This window comes from Palaemon carinicauda, chromosome 12, assembly GCF_036898095.1.
Source record: "Palaemon carinicauda isolate YSFRI2023 chromosome 12, ASM3689809v2, whole genome shotgun sequence".
NCBI lineage: Eukaryota > Metazoa > Arthropoda > Malacostraca > Decapoda > Palaemonidae > Palaemon > Palaemon carinicauda.
The window spans coordinates 66,993,942-67,015,397 of record NC_090736.1 but is presented as its reverse complement, the minus strand read 5'-3'; the positions used below and the strand labels follow the sequence as shown (position 1 = coordinate 67,015,397).

The following is a 21,456-nucleotide window of genomic DNA, read 5'->3' as shown; positions in this document are numbered from 1 at the left end:
ATGCACCATTCAATTTTGTCAACCCACTCTCACTCCTCTTCATTTTTAATGTTATTCCAATTTGACTTCATCTAGCTAACTTCTCACACTCTTGCTTCCTATAAAAAATTGGAAATTTCAGGGACAGTCTCTTATCATCCTTTTTTCCCCATATATCTAAACTATCTGAAAACATAAAATCTTTCCACCGATTTACGATAATTTTTGTAGTCAATCATCCTTTAAATCGATGTTACTTTACTCATGTTCTCTCTCTAATTTATCACTTCACAGAGGAGCATTGGCACAGTCATTATGTCTTGCATCTTAACTTTTGCTTCCTCATACATGCATCTTTTTTTTTCTTTTCAAACATTTTGCTATACTGTCATATTTCACATTTTTGCATATACTGTACTGTATTCCTAAGTACTTTTATGAATATAACACATCAATTCTTCCTTTATATTAATTCGTTGCTCCATCTTTGTCAATTTTATTCACCTTCGTAATCCAGCTTTTTCTAACACACTTGCATCTTTCTCTACTTATAAACAATATTTCACTATCAATATTTGATACTTTATCCTTGCCAATTTGTTCTACATTATTTTGAATCCCTTTTCTTAGCCACAAAGTTTTATTATCTCCATATAAATAATAACCTCAGAAGATGTACCAAACAGTTAGATGACCATAGATCTAAAATGGTCTCAAGTAATATACAGTACTAGATTAACAGTGATTTCCAATTGGATCTTGTTGAAGAGATCAAGAATTTGTTTCTCTCTTAATTAGTGATTCAATATTATTAACATTCAAATTTGTTTATAATTGAAATAAACGTAAGAAAACAATTCAATTTGATTTCTTTACATTGCAGAAACATACCATATGTATGTTATTTCAAATACTTGGTACTTTCAACCATTAACTCTAGGCTTGGCTGTCTGTAAAAGATGTATTTCTTCTTTCAGGATGATGATGTAGCAAGTGTTGAAAAGGAGGGTGTCTTGAAGATCCACAGACTGAAAAGAACTCTTGAAGATACCCATGCTCGTGAAATTACTACATTGAAGATGGAAATCCAGCAAATCATGAAAGGCAATTTCTCCTCCTTCATGCAAAAAGAAATTTTCGAGCAGCCTGAGTCAGTTGTCACCACCATGAGAGGAAGAATCAACTTTGACAGTGAAACTGTAGTACTTGGAGGAATTAAGGTATAAAACACTGAATTTAGTTATGTTAGGATATTGTGATGTTATCAGCTATCTTATATGTTAGGGGCTTGCAACAGTGAAAAGTTAGTAACAAACTTACTTTTAAATCGCTGAATCATGGTTATCCTGGTGCAGAAAAAATCCTCAATTCTGTATTAGCTTCTTAATAAGCATATACAGAAGGCTCATCTACAGCATTTTGAATATCCCTATATGCACTGAGCCATTTAGTTCTTCCTACTCCACATATGTAGTAGCAATAATTCACCTTTTCTTTCATTTGCATTTTGACATGTTTCCTAAATTCCAGTTTTGTATCTCCATAGACACACACAATCTTCAAATCTCAAATCATCCGTTACATATACTGTACTGTACGGTATTACCCAAATGCAAAAAATCATAAGAATCAACTGCTTTCATTCTTCCCTGATCCATGTTAAACTTTCTTCTTCATTTCCAGTTGCCCTCATAACCTACTTTTACTGACATTTATTTTCAACATTCTTCTATAGAAAAACCTGTATTGTATTCCACAAATATACTATATTGTATTCAACAAATATGTTTTTCCTAATATTAAGGGGCCACAGGGAAAAATGAGATGAGCAGTTTCAGATATATTAATTTTTTAACTGCTGGACTAAGGATGTAACATCCAGGCTCGAAGCTTCTACTGTTAGGCTAATATTAACGTATAAGACAACTCAACAATGTATCAGTCTTCCCAACATACTACAGCACACCTCTCTCTCTTGTATTTTCCACAGGGTTCTTGTATACTGGGCCTCTCAATCTAATAACTCTGCCCCCAAAAATTATAATTTGTGCATACATTTTCTGCAGCCTATCATCTTCCATTCTTTCATATAAATCAAATCACCTTATTACAGGTATTATTCAGTTTTTTTTTAAATTCACCTTGTTCCTTTAGCCAGCAGTAGAGTTTAGACAAGGAAACAGCGGTATGGATCAATTGATCTAAAATAACTGAAAAGTTTAAGAGGAAAGGAAAAAACCTGTTTGATTTTTATTAAATTTCTGAAAATCTTACTGGTATTCTGAGGTAAAAGTTTGAAAAGGTACAACAGTACAATAGAGGAAAGGAAGCAGGAACAGGAGTATTATATAAAGAAATATTCTCTGCTAATACTAATACTTTCTTCAAGATATCTTGCCAATTTCATTGTTAAATACATTGCATTGCATGATTTCAATAGTTCATAGAAAACATTTCTTTTAGAAATTTTGATATTCCTTCAGGATTACATCGGTGAAATTCGTCGCTGCAGACGCCTCTTGCTCATTGCTTGTGGAACATCATACAATTCTGCTATTGCTACTCGTCAGCTATTAGAAGAATTAACAGAACTCCCCGTTATGGTAGATTTAGCATCTGATTTCTTAGATCGTAACACTCCAATATTTAGGGATGATGTTTGCTTTTTCATTTCACAATCGGGAGAAACGGCTGATACTTTAATGGCACTGAGGTAAGTGACATTATGTTGAACATTTTCATAGATTTTTAAAATTTAATATATTCAGAAGACATTCTCTATTTTGATTCATACAATAATTAAGATGTTACAGTTGTAAGTATTTCATAACAATACTTTATGCTTTGTTTAGAAGGCTAAATCAAAATTACAATACAGTACCATTCATTCTATAATAAATAAGGACTTTTTTTATCTGAAATTGACCAGCTTTCTAACTTTTTTTTCTTATAGGTACTGCAAGCAACGTGGAGCACTTATTGTTGGAATTACTAATACAGTCGGCTCCTCAATTTGCCGCGAGTCCCACTGTGGTGTTCACATAAATGCTGGCCCTGAAATTGGTGTTGCCTCAACTAAGGCTTATACATCTCAGATAATTTCATTAGTAATGTTTGCACTTATGGTATCAGAGGACAGAATATCAGCTCAGCCCCGCCGTTCAGAGATCATTCAAGGACTCCGTAACCTCCCAGACCAAATTAAGGAGGTAAGAAATTCTTCTTGTTTATCTTAATACTATACTGTAATGGTTAAGTAATCAATGCTCTTGTTAATAGAATATTATATTTACTAAAATAAAATTTTAATATAAGAGTGCAAAATCCTAGATATTGTACTACCAGTAACAATATAACGGTACAATAAGACTCTCTACTTCAAACTTAATGATTGGCAACCCAAAATCAATTGAGTACCAAATAGTATCTAAATAGATTTAAAACCACCAGGAGTTTGTTCCTATACAAGCAAACTAGTATGCTTGTAACTGAGGCTGAATAGCAAGCAGGGATGTGGGTCAGTGCTCCCCCCTGTCTTCCTTCTCAATTTTTCTGAGGTCTATGATTTTGCATTGTTTTTTTATTTATGTTGGAGCTAGTAGTATGGAAATACCTTTCAATTGTTTCAATGTCTTTCTTCAATTGGATTGTTACTTTTTGTATAATACAACATTTCAGTGATAGGTAATGAGAAATTGTTGGTGAAATTAAATAAAATCACCTTAACTAAACTTAATGTGAGGATGACTGATTAAGGAACAAAGTGCTGTACTCACTATTAGATTTTTGGGCTTTAAAAGAAAAATAACCTTCAATATGATATTTTTTTTTATTCATTTATGAACATTGGTTAACCTGTATTAAGCTGGTTCAGTATGGTTTCAGGTTAACATTTTTCAATACCTGTGCAAGTGTTATATTATAGATATTTCTCCAATAGGTACTTGAACTAGATTCCAAGATACAGGAAATCAGCAAGAAAGTATTTGAGAAGAAATCTCTTCTAGTTTTGGGTCGCGGATACAATTATGCCACCTGTCTTGAAGGCGCTTTGGTAAGGATTTTGAGATTTAAAAGTTCTAACTCCAGCACTTAGTTGTCTGGTTTTTTATTGATAAGTATTTATTCATTCCTTTGAGGATATTTAAATTACTATGATTATGTTTCTGAAATTGTTTAATTTACATATACCTAAATTGCGTAAAATTAATTATGCACTTATTTTCCCAGAAAATCAAAGAAATCACATACATGCACAGTGAAGGTATTTTAGCTGGAGAACTTAAGCATGGACCCCTTGCTCTTGTGGACAAAGGCATGCCAATCATTATGATCTGTACCAGAGATAACGTATTTGTGGTAAGTTGCTGGTAAATTATGGTTTGTTATATATTAATGAGGAGCAAGATTTAATTTCATATAATTATAAGCCTTTCTGACTTCCATGAAATAAGCCAAATCAATTCTTATTTCTTTGTAAAAACCTAATTTTTAATCATTAAAGATTTACAGAATACTTTTAATGGACTTTGAATTTAAAAAAAATATATTTTATTATATAATTAGTATCTTGTTGATGGGTGTTTAACATATGATATTTTATAGCTTATTAGCTTTTGTATTAATTTTCTTTTGCTACTCTAATGTAAAATTTTGAAATATTCTGTGGCTTAAAAAGTATATCTATAATTTCTTCAATAGTAGCATACATAATTATTATTTATTCTGCTGTCTTGTTTTTCAAATTTTCTTTATCTATTTAAAAATTTTTTTAACAAATCCTTACCTGAAATGGCCACACGTGTGAAAATAAAATGTTTGTTACATATCAACATTTATCGAAGGAGGAATTGTCTTCCTTCAGAAAATTTGATTTGCATACTATGTATGTTTTAAAATATATAGATTTTCATGTCCTCAGGCAAAACAAATTATTAATGGTTATGAAATTTCTAAGAGCTTACCAAATGAGAATGAAGGTACTAATATGTGAGGTATTAATTTGAGTGCATTTTCTTTCAGAAATGCATGAATGCCCTTCAGCAAGTAACTGCACGAGAGGGTCGACCTATTCTTATTTGCCACAAAAATGATCAAGAACCACAAAAGTATGGTTCCAGTGTTCTAGAAGTTCCAAAAACCGTTGACTGTTTACAGGGGATCCTCACGGTTATTCCTTTGCAGCTAGTATCTTACCACGTAGCAGTATTGAAAGGATGTAATGTTGATTGTCCTCGTAATCTTGCGAAGTCTGTTACTGTGGAGTAAAAGGAGTTATATTGTTAATATGTCGATATTATACACTGAAGTTACATTTAACTGATGTGAAATGCCTCTCTTTCCCCTTTGTATGGCTTTTTATGTGGTACTTAAAACGGTTCATACTTGGTTAAGGTTGTATATTTTACTCTTTGATCGGGTGCTACTGTACGATGGTGATTTAGTGTTTTGAGTCTGTGAGTTTCCTAAGAGTTTCCTAGGCACAGTTTGTTTCTTTGCTAGATTCTAGGCAAAAGCTTTATAATTTCTTATATTCATGTTTTGTCATTTTTTATTAATTACAGTACTTTAAAAGATGTACAGTGCAGTAATCTTGTTTCTTGTTAGGTGAAAAAATATTTGTCGTTATTACATGATCATTTTGGCACTGTATTTGTTTCAAGTGCATAACACATTCCCACTTTTATAAGAATCTTGAGTCATTTATAAATAAGCTTTTTTCTAGTTCTGACAAGAATTTTAGATTTAAACCAGTAGTTGACACCATTACTTTAGTGTTTTTTAGGATGTGATTTTTATAGTATCTTTGTATGATTTTAAGGTTTGAAATTACGAAAGATAGCAGTTTTTTTCCCGAAGTAGAAATAAAGAGATGCCATATATTTTACTCCAATATCATATGAACTTTATAGGCATTTTTCCTCATTTGGGAATTTTTTTTTTTAATTTTACCTTTGGTAAAGTTAAATAAAAGCAATTTATTACCTGTGATCTACTGAAAAACTTATTTTTTAAAATCCAATTATATTTTAGAAGGAAAATGTACATTGTAATGGAATCTCAAATTTTATGCTGTGAATTCAATGTATTCTTGAAAGCAAAGTTTAAACTTGTATTGATACTTTGGTTCTGTTGATGCTGAGAAAAGTTTTGTTAACGGGGTTCAACTTTTATTTTATTAGTTATTTGATAGGCTTTTTTTCTAAATTTGATAGCTATTATATTGAGACTTGTATATATTTAGCAGTTATGATCCCTTTTATCTTATTCTAATAATTTGTGCAAAACATGTACAGTATATATTAAAGCCTGGAGTTTGGCAAGTTTCAACACAGACAAAAGAAAGCTAAAATTTTCTGACATTCCCAAATTTGGTTGTAAAATAAATACTGTGATAGGCTCAGGGAAACTAAACACTATATTTGCCAGTAGTACCAAATTTCTTTCGTGTCTTATTACCTTTGTTTTTATAATGAAAAAAATATTTTTTATCTTCCATAAAAATATGGAAGTTGTTTGAAAAAATAAAAATATGTATATGAGATTATAGTTTTCATTAACTCCTGAATTGTGACTTGTTCCTTCCCTAATACAAAACTTCATTCTTTACTTATGTTTTAAAACAAGCTGGATGTAGCCTTAAGAATTTAAACACAATCTATCGACAACCCCGTTGGTTAGTAGTGGGGGTTGGTTGTAGACCACCTCCTCACACACACACTCACCCAGTGAACTCTCTTCACTTTTGTTTTGGCTATGGTTGAATGCAGACATATTGCCTCTCTCTCTCTTCCAGTTATTCCTATATAACTGGCTATAATAACAAAAAAATTTCCTGTTTTCAGGAGTACTTAGTTATTGAGGACTGCTAACATGCAGGTTTGTCTTGGCATATGCCATCCTTGCAGTACCTTTATGTTAGCGATGGAGACTGATCCTCACCTGCTTTGCCCTTCATGCAGATGACACTCCTGCACGGAAGCTTCTCCTTGCGGTGATTATTGGGAGTACAGTAGTCATCGTGGTGTCGGGATCTCTTGGGAGTTCTAGTCCCCCTTTGGATCAAAGATGTAGGAAAAGAACAACAACCATTCATGCTCAAACTCATTCTCCAGTCCCTACTGTTTCTTTGTCTCCTGGTCACATGTCAAGGTATCTTCTACCCTTGCTAAGAGAAAAGTAGCTACTGAACAAGTACAGTGCAGTAATTACCCTCTTGAGAGAAGAAGAATTTTTTGGTAATTTAGTGTTGCCAAGTGCATGAGGAAAGAGAAGAATGTGTAAAGACTAGGCCAGACTATTCTGTGTATGTGTTGGAAAAGATAAAATGAGCTGCAACCAGAAAGGTGGATCCAATGTCAAAGGACCCAATAATTCTCCAGCAGTAGTATGGGAGAAATTAGGTGCAGTATGATCCCAGTTAAAGTGACAAAGAAACTGAGGAGAAGGGCAGGTTACGCCTCCTCCTAGAGATACCTTTCACCCGAGGACAAGCAGGGGTTCACTGACTAGCAATTATCGACTTTCACCAATTGAGATAGTTAACGCTGCAGCCACTGTTCTGCCCTCGGAGCCCGTTGTTGCTCCCATTGAGCCTCCACAGATTTTGCAGCCTGTGATGGGTCTTTGGAAGGAGGCTGTTAGTGTTCTAGCCTCCTCCTTGAAGCCTCGAGAGTGGAAGGATATGAAATCTCTAATTAAGAACTGGGCATCGAAGATTGTTGATAACTCAGACAGAAAAGGATATAGGATGCAGTGGTGGCTCTGTCGCTGCCCGAGGCTTGGGATGATTCTCCCAGGTCTCAACCACCTGCTGGGATACAGGTTGATGATTCTGACCCAACCCAGGGTTTTATGGGCGTGAGTCTAGAGTAGGATGAACTCTTGAATTCAAGAGTCATAACTCAGATGGAGTGTTACCTCTGCCAGATAGCCTTAAAGCTACAGCCACCGAGCAAAGGGAGTCAGACTATTCCTTTGTGCAGGTATTGTCCTGCATAAGTCAGATTAGTGGATTTGGGGAACCAATGTACTCAAATCCCAAGGGGAGAGACATTATTTTAGACTTGTTCAGTCATGCTCCACACATTTTTTAAGTAATTTGTATTTTTCCTAGCGAAAGAAACCCAAGTCTTCTATACGAGTTACACTCTATTGCTGTTTTGCTACGGTCAAATTTAAGGAAATCGTTGCCACCTGTTCCCACTGAAGCTGGGTAGGTGCATGAGCTTATGGCTCAATACCTACTTGCTTTAAGGGCTGTTTTTATGGTCCTATACATCAGGGGAACCATACTCTCTACAGGACCTCCACAGTCATTTTATCATGTTCGTTCGAAAGCATTCAACGTTTCACATCGCATATTGCTCATTCGTTGTTAAATCATCACTATCGAAGCACTCGCAAAACAAGTAAGTCTTCAGTTTCCTCTTGAAAGCCTTAATATCTTCAATCGTTCAGATGTCTCGTGGGAGCTTGGTGTAAAGTTTCGGGGTCGCATATTTAACTGAGCACCAGAGGTTGTCTGCTTGTCCTCTCAGGTGTTTGGATGTGTGCAGATAAAAATGTTTACAGCTCTCACTGGACAAAGGCCTCTCTCCTTTTCCCGTCCAATTAAGTGAGATAGCTCTGGGATGGTAAAAGATCTTGGCCAAGGTCGATAAGGATTCTCGTTTTTGGTGAGAAAGCCTAGGTGAAGGGAGCAAACTGCATTGTCTCCATTAAAGCCCACCTTCTTGCTGATGGCTTGTAACTCTCCTATTCTTTTGGCTGTAGCTAATGCAATTAGGAATAGTCTTTTTGGTAAGATCCTTCCAAGAATCCTTGTCAAGGGGTTCAAACCTACTTGAGGTCAAAAAGGCCAAGACTACATCCAGATTCCAAGAGGGGGTTGGATTGTCCTTTCTCTTAGCGGTCTCAAAAGTTCTAATGAGATCCGAGAGATCCTTGTTACCTGACCCGTCAATGTGTCTGTGACGAAAGACGGAGGCTAACATGCTGCGGTAACCCTTGAAGGTAGGTACAGCCAGCTTCTATTTCGTTTGCAGATGCAACAGAAAGTCTGTTATTTGAGCTATAGAGGTACTGGTAGAGGAAAGTTGTTAGTCCTGCACCATTCTCTAAACACGTCCCACTTAGGTTGATAAACTCTAAGAGTGGAAGTCCTTCTAGCTCTCGCGATAGCTCATGCTGTTTCCCTTGAAAAGCCCTTCGCTCTTGCCAGCTTTTTGGTAGAGAAAAACAGTCAGATTGAGAGCGGGGAGATTCTGATGGTACCTCTCTGTGTGGCTGTTTGAGTAGATCGCTCCGACTTGGTAATGTTCTGGGGGTATCTACCAGCCACTCCATCATCCTGCCACCCAAGGTTTCATGGGCCAAAAACGGAGCTATCAGGGTCATGCGGGCATTGTGCGATTCCTTGATTTTTTTTAGGACTCTGTCCAGGATCTTGAATGGTGGAAAAGCTTACACGTTTAGGTCCCCCCAGTCCAAGAGAAAAAACATCCACTGCAGCAGCTTCCTGGTCTGGGACTGGAGAGCAATACACTGGCAACCTCTTTGTCAACTGTGTAGCGAAGAGGTCTATCGAGGGTTGACCCCACAACCTTCAAAGGCTGGTACACACCTCGTGATGTTGGGTCCACTCTGTAATTAGAACTTGTTTTCCTCTGCTGAGAAGGTCCGCCCTGACGTTCTTTTCTCCTTCTATGAAGCGAGTTATCAGGGTTATGTCCCTTGCTTTCACCCACAGTAGTAGATCTCTCGCAGCTTCGTAAGTGAGTCTGAACGAGAGCCTCCCTGCTTTTTGACGTAGGCCAACGCTGTGGTGTTGTCTGCATTAACCTGAACTAAGTTTCCTTGGACTTCCTCCTGAAAGTGTATTAGTGCTAGGGGAATGGACACTAGCTCCTTGATGTTTATGTGCCATTCCCTCTGAGACTCTTCCCACAAACTCAATATCTCGGCCTTCCCCAGTGTTGCACCCCACCCCATGTCTGAGGCGTCGGAATACAGCACTAGGTCGGGGTGCCTCTGATAAAGTTCGAGGTCCAGGAGTTTGTTGGCATTGCTCAAGTGATTCCTGATCCTCAGAGGAATCGACAACCATTTATCTAGACCTTGACCTCTCATCCAAAATTTGCAAGATGGAATTGAAGAGGCCGTAAAAGAAGTCTCCCCAGGGATACGAACTGCTCGATCGATGAGAGGGTACCCAGTGGACTCATCCATTCTCATACCGAGCAGGACTGTATGTCTGGAAGTGTCGCACCTTTTCTAGGCAATGTAGAATGCGTTTCGGGGCTGGAAAAGCCCGAGAAACCACTGACTGCACCTCATCCCCAGGTAGATGATGTTTGCGAGGGAGCCAGTTGAGATTTTGCTAGGTTCACCACTAGACCTAGCCATTTATAGCGTCAAGGACATTGTCATTGAAGACCCTCCAGACACTTTCTTGCGACTTGGCTCTGAGTAGCCAATCGTCCAGGTACATTGATATCCGTACTTCCATCAAATGTAGCCAGCGAGCCACATTGACAACCACTCAGGTGAAAACGTAGGGAGCCATGCTCAGTCCAAAACAGAGTGCATTGAACTGATAAGTAGTTTCTTGGAACACGAATCCCAGAAAATTTCTGTAGTTCGGGTGTATCGGAATGTGGAGATACGCGTCCTGCAGATCTAACGACACCATCCAGCCTCCCTGTCTGGTGCCTGCTAGGACTGACGCAGAAGACTCCAAGGAAAACTTGACTTGCTTATGAACTTATTCAGAGGACTTACGTCCAGAACAGGTCTCCAACCCTCTGAGTTCTACGGAACTAGAAAAAGTCTGTTGTAAAATCCCTCTGACGAGAGGTCTTCTACCACTTCTATTGTTACTTTTGACAGAATCTGGTTAACCTGCTCCTGCAAGAGCTGTTGCCAGTAGTGGAAAACTTGTGTCTGGAGATTGAGATCACTTTTTGGGTTTTGATTGCTGTTTGGGGTTAAGAGGTTGACCTCCAGCAGCCATTCTCTGGTCTCTTCTAGAAAAGCTCTCCCACGAAAGGGCTGACGCGTGGGAGGAGCTTCCTTCTCCTTCCTGGCTAAAAGGTTAGTCGGAAGCACTTCCTCGCAGTCCTTGAAAGCAGATCTTGCCTTGTTTGTGCGTAATAGCTGCCAATAAGTCCTTCAATAGCTCTGAAGGGAAGAGGAATTTGGTCAAGGGAGCATACAAGAGCTCTGCTCTCTGAGCGAGTCAAAGAAAGAAAACAGCATAGGTCTTTCTCAATAAAGCCTGTTGTGGAAAAGGGTTGTGAATTCGACCGACCCATTCCTCACGGCTTATCTAGAAAGGCAAAAATCATCTGTAACGTCTGTGAGGACTCCTAGAGTCCAGTCCATCAAGCTGAAGACCTCGATTGTTCTGAAGATGTCCTTCAGCAAGTGAACCATTTCCGACGTGGACCGCATCACCTTAGCCTTAGTCATGGCTGAACTACGTGAGGCATCAACGAAAAGGAGAAGTCTCCTTGGATAAAAGGTACGAACTTCCAAACCGAGAACCTCCCCAGGCTTGTAACACACACACAGGATCTAGAAGCCAATCTCGTAGGGGGAAAGGAAAAGGTTGTCCTTCCTTGGTCTTTCTCTTGAGAATCCAATCGTTCAGAGTCGAAAAAACGGATTTTGAGCGAAGCGAAAAATCTATTTTTGGGTGAGATAGCCATGGCGTCCTGATGGAAGGTTCCTGTTTGGTAGCTTCCTTGGGTATAAGACTACTAAGATATTCCCAGAGAATTTAACCACAGGTTATCACAGAATTCTAACTTCTGGAGCGAGTATCTCAAAGGTTTCCCTTTAAGACATCGTAATACAACAGGGGACACGCATGTCTGGTCGTGCCACATAGCTATCTCCACTCCGAACAGAGTTAACGCTTCGGTGTGTAAGGGCTGAGAATAGCTGGGAGCCGTTCCACAGCTAATCTCACTCGTGGCTACTACTGATACTCGAGACGTAAACAAACGGACGCCATTGCTCTAATGACGTCACGCGCGTCTTTATCCTGGCGCCAGTTGCTGCCCATCACCATGATACAATTGTGTAGGGAGGGAGCAAACTGAACGAAGTAGTAGGGAGGGTCCATCAGGACGCCATGGCTATCTCACCCAAAAATAGATTTTTCGCTTCGCTCAAAATCCGTTTTTTGGGCTCAAGCCATGGCGTCCTGATGGAAGAGTACCAGAGAATCAATGTATCGTGGTAGATTTTCCCCCAGAGTTAAGTGCCTAGGCATTGACAAAACAGCAAAGTAATCTTAGGTAAGAACCATAGGAACGAAATATCCTGCCCCCCATTGGTAGGAAGTTCCCATGGGCTATGCCGACGTCAAAGTGGTATTGAAGGGCTATTCATCTTGACAGAAGAACTTTTAAGAGCTAAGAGATGAAGCAGAATGTTTGATATTTGTATAGGAACATTCTGAAGTAGGACAGTGGTGGTTGGGCACTGTGTGTAGAGTTCATCTCCTGATTATCAGAAGTAAGTATTCATGTAGGAACCTTACTGAGGCAAGGTGAATATAATTTAAGAATAGACATCTTAAATTCTTCATGACCATAAGAAAGGAGGAATAAATAAAACTATGACAGTATGTATTTCATAGTAAGTAGGAGCTGAAAGAGACGCATAAGTAATAAAATAGAAATTTTATTTCACAATGCAGAAATTAAATAATTTACAGCAAAAGTAAAGTTCATTTACAGTAATAATAATGTACATAGAAATAAAGGCTTGCTTTTGAATCTGAAAGGGAATTTCAGGATTAGTAGGTACTCGTTCTCGAGGAACGCAAGTCTTTAAATAACACATCATGCTCAAGGCATGCGGCACTTGTGTGACACTATGACATTTCACCTGGGATAAGAACAGTTATAAAAGCACTAAGTGTTTTTAGACATCACTATGAATCACTCGAGGGTCAACATAGGCACCCGAAGAGTTAGAGTCCCAAGTAACTCACTGTTCTACGCAGAGTTAGGTGCAGGTTTCATAACACTACCTGCGGCTACCACAAAATGTTTGATTTCGTGCACTTGTTTCGCATAATGTTTAAAGAAAACTCGCGAGGACTTCCAGCCCGTAAAGTTTTTAAGGCTCTCAAAGTCCATGCTCTGAAAGAAGTTCAGAGAAGATGCCACTTTTCTAGGATCATGACCAGCGGGTGTACTGTTCGGATCCGCTCTGCGAATGAAGTAGGTGATTTTCGCTCTTAATTGTTTCAGTGACAGGTCGCTGCCCGATGTTTCTCCTTTGAAGAGTTGGCCTCCACCAAAGTTTGAAGTTCTGCGAAGATAGACCTTGAGGCTCTCTACTGGACATAGAGAGACATCCTCCTTCAGGGGGCATATTCTCCAAGGGCCCCATCTTTTGGTGGGTAATTCATTTTTGGCGAGAAACGTCGGATCAGGGGAGAGGGTCACTTCTCCTGAATCAGCAAACAGGATGTGTCCCTCTTCTCTTGATAATGCCACTATTTCGCTGACTCGAGCTCCCGAGGCGAGAGCAAATAAAAATATAACTTTCTGAGTCAGATCCTTGAGGGGGCATGAATCATTGTCCAAGTTGGAGGCGAAATGGAGCACCTTGTCTAGTGACCAGGAGATCGGTTTCGGAGGGGGTGCTGGGCGTAGGCGAGCACATGCTTTCGGCAGTTTGTTAAAGATGTCGTTGGACAGATCAATTTGGAAAGCATATAGAATTGGTCTAGTCAAAGCCGATTTGCAGGTTGAAATCGTATTGGCTGCTAATCCTTGTCCATGAAGGTGAATGAAGAAGGACATACAGAAATCAATGGTGATTTCTTTAGGATTTTTTGCTTTAACAAAGGAGACCCATTTCCTCCAGGATGATTCATATTGCCGTCTCGTGGATTCGGTCTTGTATTCCTCTAGGAAGTCTAGACTTTTCTTCGAGATCCCAAACCTCTTCTTTGCGGCAAGGGAGAGAAAATCATGAGATGAAGGTCCTTGATTTTCGATGATGAAGCGAAGACAGTCGACTTCTGTACTTGTTGAGAGAGAACTGGGCCCGGGAGAGGGATCAGCTTGGGCTGCAGCTCCAGGACCAGGGGGTACCAGTTGCTCCGGGGCCACTTGGGAGCCACTAGGGCCGCTGTCCCTTTGAAGGTTCTCAGTTTGGAGAGGACTTTCAACAGAAGGTTGGTGGGAGGGAACAGGTATATCTTCGACCATCTGTTCCAGTCCAGTGACATGGCGTCCACCGCTTCTGCTTTGGGGTCCTCGTACGGGGCTACGTACAGAGGAAGTTGATTGTTGTCGCTCGTTGCAAAGAGATCTATCTGAAGTTCTGGGACTTGATGAGAGATGAAGGAGAATGATCTTGCGTCTAGAGACCATTCCGACTCTATCGGGTTTGTCCGAGATAGAGCATCCGCTGTCACGTTGCGGAATCCTTGTAGGTGAACTGCAGACAGGTGCCACTTCTTCTTCTCCGCCAGACGGAAGATTGGGAGAAGCACCTGATTTATCTGGGGCGATCTTGAGCCCTGGCGATTGAGACAACGAACTACCACCGAGTTGTCTAGGGTTAGACGGATGTGGATCGAGGGCGGCGGGGATAGCTTCTTCAGAGTAAGAAGGACCGCCATGGCCTCCAAGATGTTTATGTGGAACGTCTTGAATAGTGGAGACCAGGTCCCTTGAGCTTGTTTCAGGTGGGAGTGACCTCCCCAGCCCTCCAGTGAGGCATCCGTGTGGATGTTGAGTGATGGAGGAGGGTGTTGGAGAGGAATGGACCTTTTCAGGGCCATTGCTTCCGACCACGGCTTCAGGAGGCGTCGAAGTCTGTTTGGAAGCCGTCTCTTGAGGTCTCTTCGAGCGATGGATGCCGATCGTCTCCAGACTCCCGCGGCATCCTTTAGCTGTGCACGAAGCACTGGGTTTGTCACTGAGGCGAATTGTAGAGAGCCTAGAACTCGTTCCTGCTGTCGTCTTGAAATGCGTTTGGATTTCAGAAGTCGCTTGACAGACCCTGCTATTTCCTTCCTTTTCTTCTGGGGGATGGAAAGGCGGTGTGACTGAAGATTCCAGTGGATTCCCAGCCACTGAAACTTCTGAGCTGGAGAGAGGCGAGATTTCTTCTCGTTGATCTTGAATCCCAGGTGTTCTAGGTACTGGGTAACTTTGTCGCAAGACTTTGTACACTCTTCGGGCGATGGAGCCCAGACTAGCCAGTCGTCGAGGTAGGCCATCACCTGGACGTTTCTTAGGCGGAGCTGTTGTACTATGGCATCCGCCAGCTTTGTGAAGATCCGAGGGGCCACATTGAGGCCGAACGGCATGGCCCGGAAGGCGTAGCTTTTCCTTTGGAGTCGAAATCCTAGGTAGGAGGAAGCGTGATGGTTCATTGGAATGTGCCAATAGGCATCCGCCAGGTCTATAGAGACCGTGTAGGAACCTTGAGGCAGAAGGGTCCTTATTTGTTGAAGCGTCAGCATCTTGAATTTGTTGTTCTCTATGAACTTGTTGAGGGGGGATAAGTCCAGAATGACTCTGAGCTTGTCTGAGTCCTTCTTGGGAACGCAAAACAGTCTCCCTTGGAACCTGGTGGACTTTACCTTCCTTATCACCTTCTTGTTCAAGAGGTCTAGAACATATTCTTCCAGAATGGGGGTCGATTGTTGGAAGAACCGCTGGAAGATTGGGGGTGGTTGCACCCAACTCCAGCCTAGACCGTTCTTGATGATGCTGTGTGCCCAAGGATCGAAGGTCCAACGATCCTGGAATTGGCGGAGTCTTCCTCCCACCGGAAGCACTTCATTGCTTCTGGTGTCCCGAGGACTTGTTGCCTCGGCCGCTAGCTCCCTTTCCTCCTCTACCTCTGGAGGGACGACGAGAGGCGTCTCTGCTTGCACCCCTGGACGAGCCTCTACCTCTGGCATGAGAGGTAGTGGATGGCTGCTCAAAGGCAGGGGTGAAGACCGGTGACTGTGACAACACCGGTTGGGGGACCAATTGAAAGGTCTGTTGTGGTTGGGCAACCACTTGGGAGGTAGCGGGTCCCGGAAACTGACGTCTTTGTTGACGTTGCTGGGGTTTCGGCTTTTGAGGTTTCCTCTTAGGCTGAGGTCCATCGTCCTGAGAGGTTTTCCTTTTTCTGGACATGCCCCACTTGTGGAGAAGGTTCCTATTCTCCGTGGCGGCTCTGTCCGTTATTTCCTTGACAAGGTCAGAAGGAAACAGGTGCTTTCCCCAGATGTTGGAGGAAATCAGCCTCCGGGGTTCGTGTTTCACGGTGGCACCGACAAACACGAATTCACGACAGGCTCTTCGAGCCTTTATGAAATGGTACAAGTCCTTCATTACCGTGAGTAAGTGGGATTTGGAGAGTACCATGTAGTGATCGGGTACTGCTGTGTCACAGGCCATAACTTCAAGTTGGACTTGATGAGAAAGAGATGCCGCAAGCCTCTCCTTCGTGTCTTGTTCCCGGCGAAGGAGGTGATCATTGAGCTTAGGGAGGTCTTCATTAAACTGACGTCCGGCGACGTCAGGATCGAGCCTACCCACGACGAAAGTATGTTGGACATCTTTCCATTGTCTAGTGTCAGGGGGTGTCACGATGGAGAAGGGTCTGCACTCCTCCAGTGCAGGGCAGGGTTTTCCTTCTTCCGCCGCTTTAAGGCATGCAGCCAAGGCCTTTTCCAAAAATGGAAGAATCGCAGTGTCAGGTGCGACATATGTAGGATGCTTCTTGCTCAAGGCAGGAAGCTTAGAGCAGGTAAAGCCCCTGCTCTTAAATGCGGAGGCTAGCATAGCCTGGGCCTTTGCGAGATCGAACACTATCTCTTCTTTAGGTTCGGTCTCCTCCTTCGAGGCAGGTTCGGAACGAAGCCGGACGTAACAGTCCGGGTAGGCCTCGAAGCTAGGGAAGAATTCCACATCTTCCAACGGGACCGTGCCGATTTTGTCACTAACAAAGATCCTGCCGGTCGCAATAACCATATGCTCTGCATACCTCCACGGATTGGCATGAGAGCAAGCTGGGAGATCCTTGACCGAGATCTTCTTCGGTTCTCTGGATCCAATCATAGACCTGATGGACTCCTGGTTCTCCTTCAGTCTGTCGTCCATGACAGCTCTAATCAGTCGGATCAGTTCCTGGGTAGAAGAGGAAGGATCCGGGGTCGAGGAGGTAGACGGGATGGACACATCCGTCGGTGTAGGAGTAGGCGGAGGGATGGACGAGGGAGTAGCTCCAATCTCCGACTCGGTGTATTCCACCTTGTCTTCGTCCTCTTCGGCTCCTTGAGCCATAAGCGTCTTCTCCGTGTCTTCCGAGACGTCAGAGATCTGTTCATCATCCTCGGAATCTAAACGACACTCGTGCATGGACTGAGCCATGACCACATCAGGTTCCACCGTAATTTGGACAGTGGGGATTGCTTCCTTTGGAACCACTGAATCAGGGGAGGCCTTAGGGAACAACAGGGACCTCAGTTCTTCGGTGGCCAGGTACGGTCCAGTAGCATTTCTCTGAAAACCACGCACCCACTTGCGCAGCTTTTCACGAGCAATGTCTCTAACCTCCGCTGAGGGAGGGTTATGGAAGGCCTCAACTAGGTAGGCCTGGCAGACCGTACATTCCAGTGGATTCCAGAACTTCCAATCCCCTTTCTTGTCTGAGCAAGGGGCGTGAGTCCTGCACGCCGTATGTCCGTAAAACTGCGAGCGTTTCACAGCACAGTATGCGAAATCGCACTTCATCTGCTCCTCCTGTGGAAGAAAGAGAAAATGAGTATGGGGGAGTCATAGGAATGGCTCTTAAATTAAGTTAATATTAATCATTAATTTTAACTTAAAGAAGGTGTGATGCATAGAGAATGAAACAGTAAAGGAGAACACGCTCCATGCATCTCGCCCGGCTGGTTACCATAGGCTTGGTCCTGGGATAATCCAAATGACCGAGATCATTGGATATAGTTTCCTAGGATTCCCATTATATTGGAACTCCATGGAAGGCCAAGGACAAGGTTGGGATCGAATTCATTCGGTTCCCAGATAAGAGCCAGAAGGTCTCATTAAGGGAAACTGCTTCTGGCAACCAGCCGCGCTAAGATGCACATAGCATGCTGGAAATAGAAGAATGCAAAGAGACAGCATGATCACTAATAGAGCAGTACTAGGTACTGATCTTAGAAGCAAAGCAGCTTATCTATTTGCAAGGTAGGGCTATCTTAGTCTTATGATAGCTACAGAGAGGGGGTGCAAGTATTCTTGACGCCTCCGGGGTATCCGGCAAGCCGCCGGCACGCCGGAGCTCGCTCCAGCATAGATTCTGGCACTAGAACAGACAATTTTCAAAGTCAGTTAGATACCAGGATGGCGGCCGCCGGCACAACGGCGGCACGCCGGCAGGGAGCGGCGGCTCCGGCAGCCGGAGGATGCCGGATTGGTGACTGGGGTAAGGATGGTACAGGTAGTATCGGGTTGCCGGCAGTATATGCCGGCACTCCGGAGATCGACCGGCAAGCGGACGATTAGATAGGAGTAGGAGAGCTGCCGGTAGTAGCCGGCGGCAGCCGGCAGTCCCTCGGTACACGGGGGGCTGGCGGCAAGGGTAGGGAAGTCACCAAGAGGCAGGTATTGCCGGCAGAAGAGGCGGCAAGAGACCGGCACCCGGATAGATAGAGAGACAGGGGGAGGGGGGGAAGGATGCAGGAAGTACCTTCAGGGTTCCAGACATCCCTCCCCCTCCCTGAGGGGGTGTACCCATGATAGAGACAGGCTCTATCATCCATAAGCAGGGGTCACTAGGGACCGGGAGCAGGTAGTCCAAGGGAGGACTAGGGAACACCCAAGAGGGGGGGGGGGAGACTCCCCTATGCAGAGCTACACTAGTAACTAACCTTATAGGACACTATGAAGGTATATGTACCAGAGCGGACAGCACAGGGAAGCTCGGGTAGCCCTACTCATCCACCCTAAGGAGGATTTGTAGGACAGGGGACAGATGAGTATAAACTAACCTAAGCATAGGCTAGGCTATACAAGAGATAGGTGGGGAGGGAGAAGAGAGGGGTCTTCCCAGGAAGGGTTTCTGTACCAGAGCGGCCACAAAGGGAAGGGAGGACACTCCCTAACCTAAGATTAGGCTGATCGGCTAAAACGGTGCAAGAGTACAGTTTCAGCATGGAACAGAGAAACCTTCCTAACCCGGCCTAGATCAGGGCTAAAAGTCCTGAACTAGGCAAGGAAGAAGACGTATCGCTATCGCAGGAAAGTCGTAGACTATCCTAGCCATAGAGGTAGGCTAGCCTAACCTCACTCTCAGACGCAATCCTAAAGGGGGTTCATTCCTTTAGGGAGGACTGAGAGGCGATATAATACTCTATTAGACAATAAATCCCTTTACTCAGAAAAGGGATCAAGGCTAATTAGAGGGAGTGCCAAGGCAGGGGATGAAGGAAGCATATAGGGGTCCTAAGGTTAGGTTAGGCTAGTAAGAATCACTGACTAGCCTATCCCCTATATGGTCCCTGAAGGCGAAAACATTTGCATCACTAGTCAAAAGTATTGTAAAATAATAATGCCACTATCTTCATAACTTAGTCTAGGATCACTGATAAATCATGCATGAACACTTGTATATAGGCTCCTGGCCTGGGGGCTATAGTAGCCGACTGGTATGAGGTCAATCGATGACCGATAAAAAGCGTCTAAACACGATATAAAAGTTCCTAGCTATGAAGACTAAATAAACTAATGTATTCGATTAGTATATAAGGCCGGAAGCGTTGTTGTTGCTAACTAAATAGGACATGCAAAACAACAACGACGCCATAAAATGGCGGGTCCGGTAGAGGCACAGCTCTGCCACAAAACATCAATTATTTCGCGAAATAATATTTACTTTACGGCCAGAGCTTAATTAAACAATACTGGAACCTTGTACTCAACTTTCCAGAAGAAGGCGAGGCTGAAGGTAACAACATAGCGAAGATGCAAAGCGATAAAGTTCACACAAGGGAAAATCCGTCTCAGTAGGGCAGCTACTAAACAAAGGATGGAGACGCGCGTGACGTCATTAGAGCAATGGCGTCCGTTTGTTTACGTCTCGAGTATCAGTAGTAGCCACGAGTGAGATTAGCTGTGGAACGGCTCCCAGCTATTCTCAGCCCTTACACACCGAAGCGTTAACTCTGTTCGGAGTGGAGATAGCTATGTGGCACGACCAGACATGCGTGTCCCCTGTTGTATTACGATGTCTTAAAGGGAAACCTTTGAGATACTCGCTCCAGAAGTTAGAATTCTGTGATAACCTGTGGTTAAATTCTCTGGGAATATCTTAGTAGTCTTATACCCAAGGAAGCTACCAAACAGGAACCTTCCATCAGGACGCCATGGCTTGAGCCCAAAAAGACCTTTGGACCGATCTGGCTAACACTGTTTCCTTGAAAGAGGAAGATTCCTAGGGTCTGCCCTTCAAAAACTGAGAGGGTAGGCTCTGAGGCATAGGCTGAGTAAAGTCCTCTGGGTATAGTGAAGTTAGAACCGTCAGTAACTTTTAAGGTCAGCTGCCTGCAACGTATCCTCGGATTCCTTCTCTAAAACTTCGGCTAAGGGAATATCGATCCCCTGAGTCGAATGGGTAGGAGACAAAACTGCGTCATCCTGTCGGTTATCGTCTTCCACAAAAATGTCATCCTGTTGTGAAGGAACATCGTGTAGGATACTATCCATTTGCGAGGAAGCGTCACGCTTGCGACCCGCATGTCTTGAAGGAGAGTCAAGTTCAAGAGCTTCCAACATAAGTCCATCATGCTGCAAGGAAGCTTCAACCTCGTGCTGCAAGGTAAAGTTTTGCTCGCGTGCGTCCCGCATGCTGTATGTTAACAGTGTGCTGCAAGTAAGCGTTCGCTGCGCGTCCAGAGAGTCGCGAAGGAGAGACAACAACTTGTCTATCATGCTGCGGGGACAAGGCCTGACTGCATGCATCCAGAATGCGTCCAGATTGCTGCATGCGTCCAGGCTGTCGTGAGGTTCCAGCGAGCTGCATGCGTCCAGCATACTGTTGACGCGAGGATGCATAAGAAGCGCGTCCAGCATGACACGAAGAGACAACTGCTTGTCTATCATGCTGTGGAGACAAAACCTGACTGCATGCGTCCAGACTGCTGTATGCATCCAGGTTGCAGTGAGCTTCCAGTGTGTTGTATGCATCGAGAATGCCGCGAGGGAGAGTCCATGAGCGCTGCCGCTCGCGTGCGTTCTTGCCGCGAGAGCGTGCTCGGAACTATAACGTACGCGATTCTGACGCGGAGGAGCGTCCTGCTCATGTGTGTACCGCATGCGTTCAGCTCACGTGCATCCAGCATGCTGCATGCGTTAAGCATGCTATGAGGGAGCGTCCATGAGTGCTGCAGCTCGTGTGCGATCTTGCCACGAGAGTGCACTTGGAATTATGACATTC

At 43.1% G+C, this 21,456-nt stretch overlaps 1 protein-coding gene across 14 annotated transcripts in view; it reads left to right on the top strand.

Moving 5' to 3' along the window:
* The window catches only part of LOC137651257 (glutamine--fructose-6-phosphate aminotransferase [isomerizing] 2-like), a 38,748-nt gene extending 32,227 nt beyond the window's left edge, over positions 1–6,521 (top strand). For all 14 annotated transcript variants that reach the window (XM_068384502.1, XM_068384501.1, XM_068384499.1 and 11 more), the window contains 6 exons: positions 957–1,199; positions 2,463–2,692; positions 2,933–3,188; positions 3,920–4,033; positions 4,210–4,338; positions 5,002–6,521. In XM_068384502.1, coding sequence (XP_068240603.1) covers positions 957–1,199; positions 2,463–2,692; positions 2,933–3,188; positions 3,920–4,033; positions 4,210–4,338; positions 5,002–5,247 — 1,218 coding nt within the window. In that variant the 3' untranslated portion in view covers positions 5,248–6,521. The remainder of the gene's footprint in view (positions 1–956; positions 1,200–2,462; positions 2,693–2,932; positions 3,189–3,919; positions 4,034–4,209; positions 4,339–5,001) is intronic.
* The last annotated feature ends 14,935 nt before the right edge of the window (positions 6,522–21,456 follow it).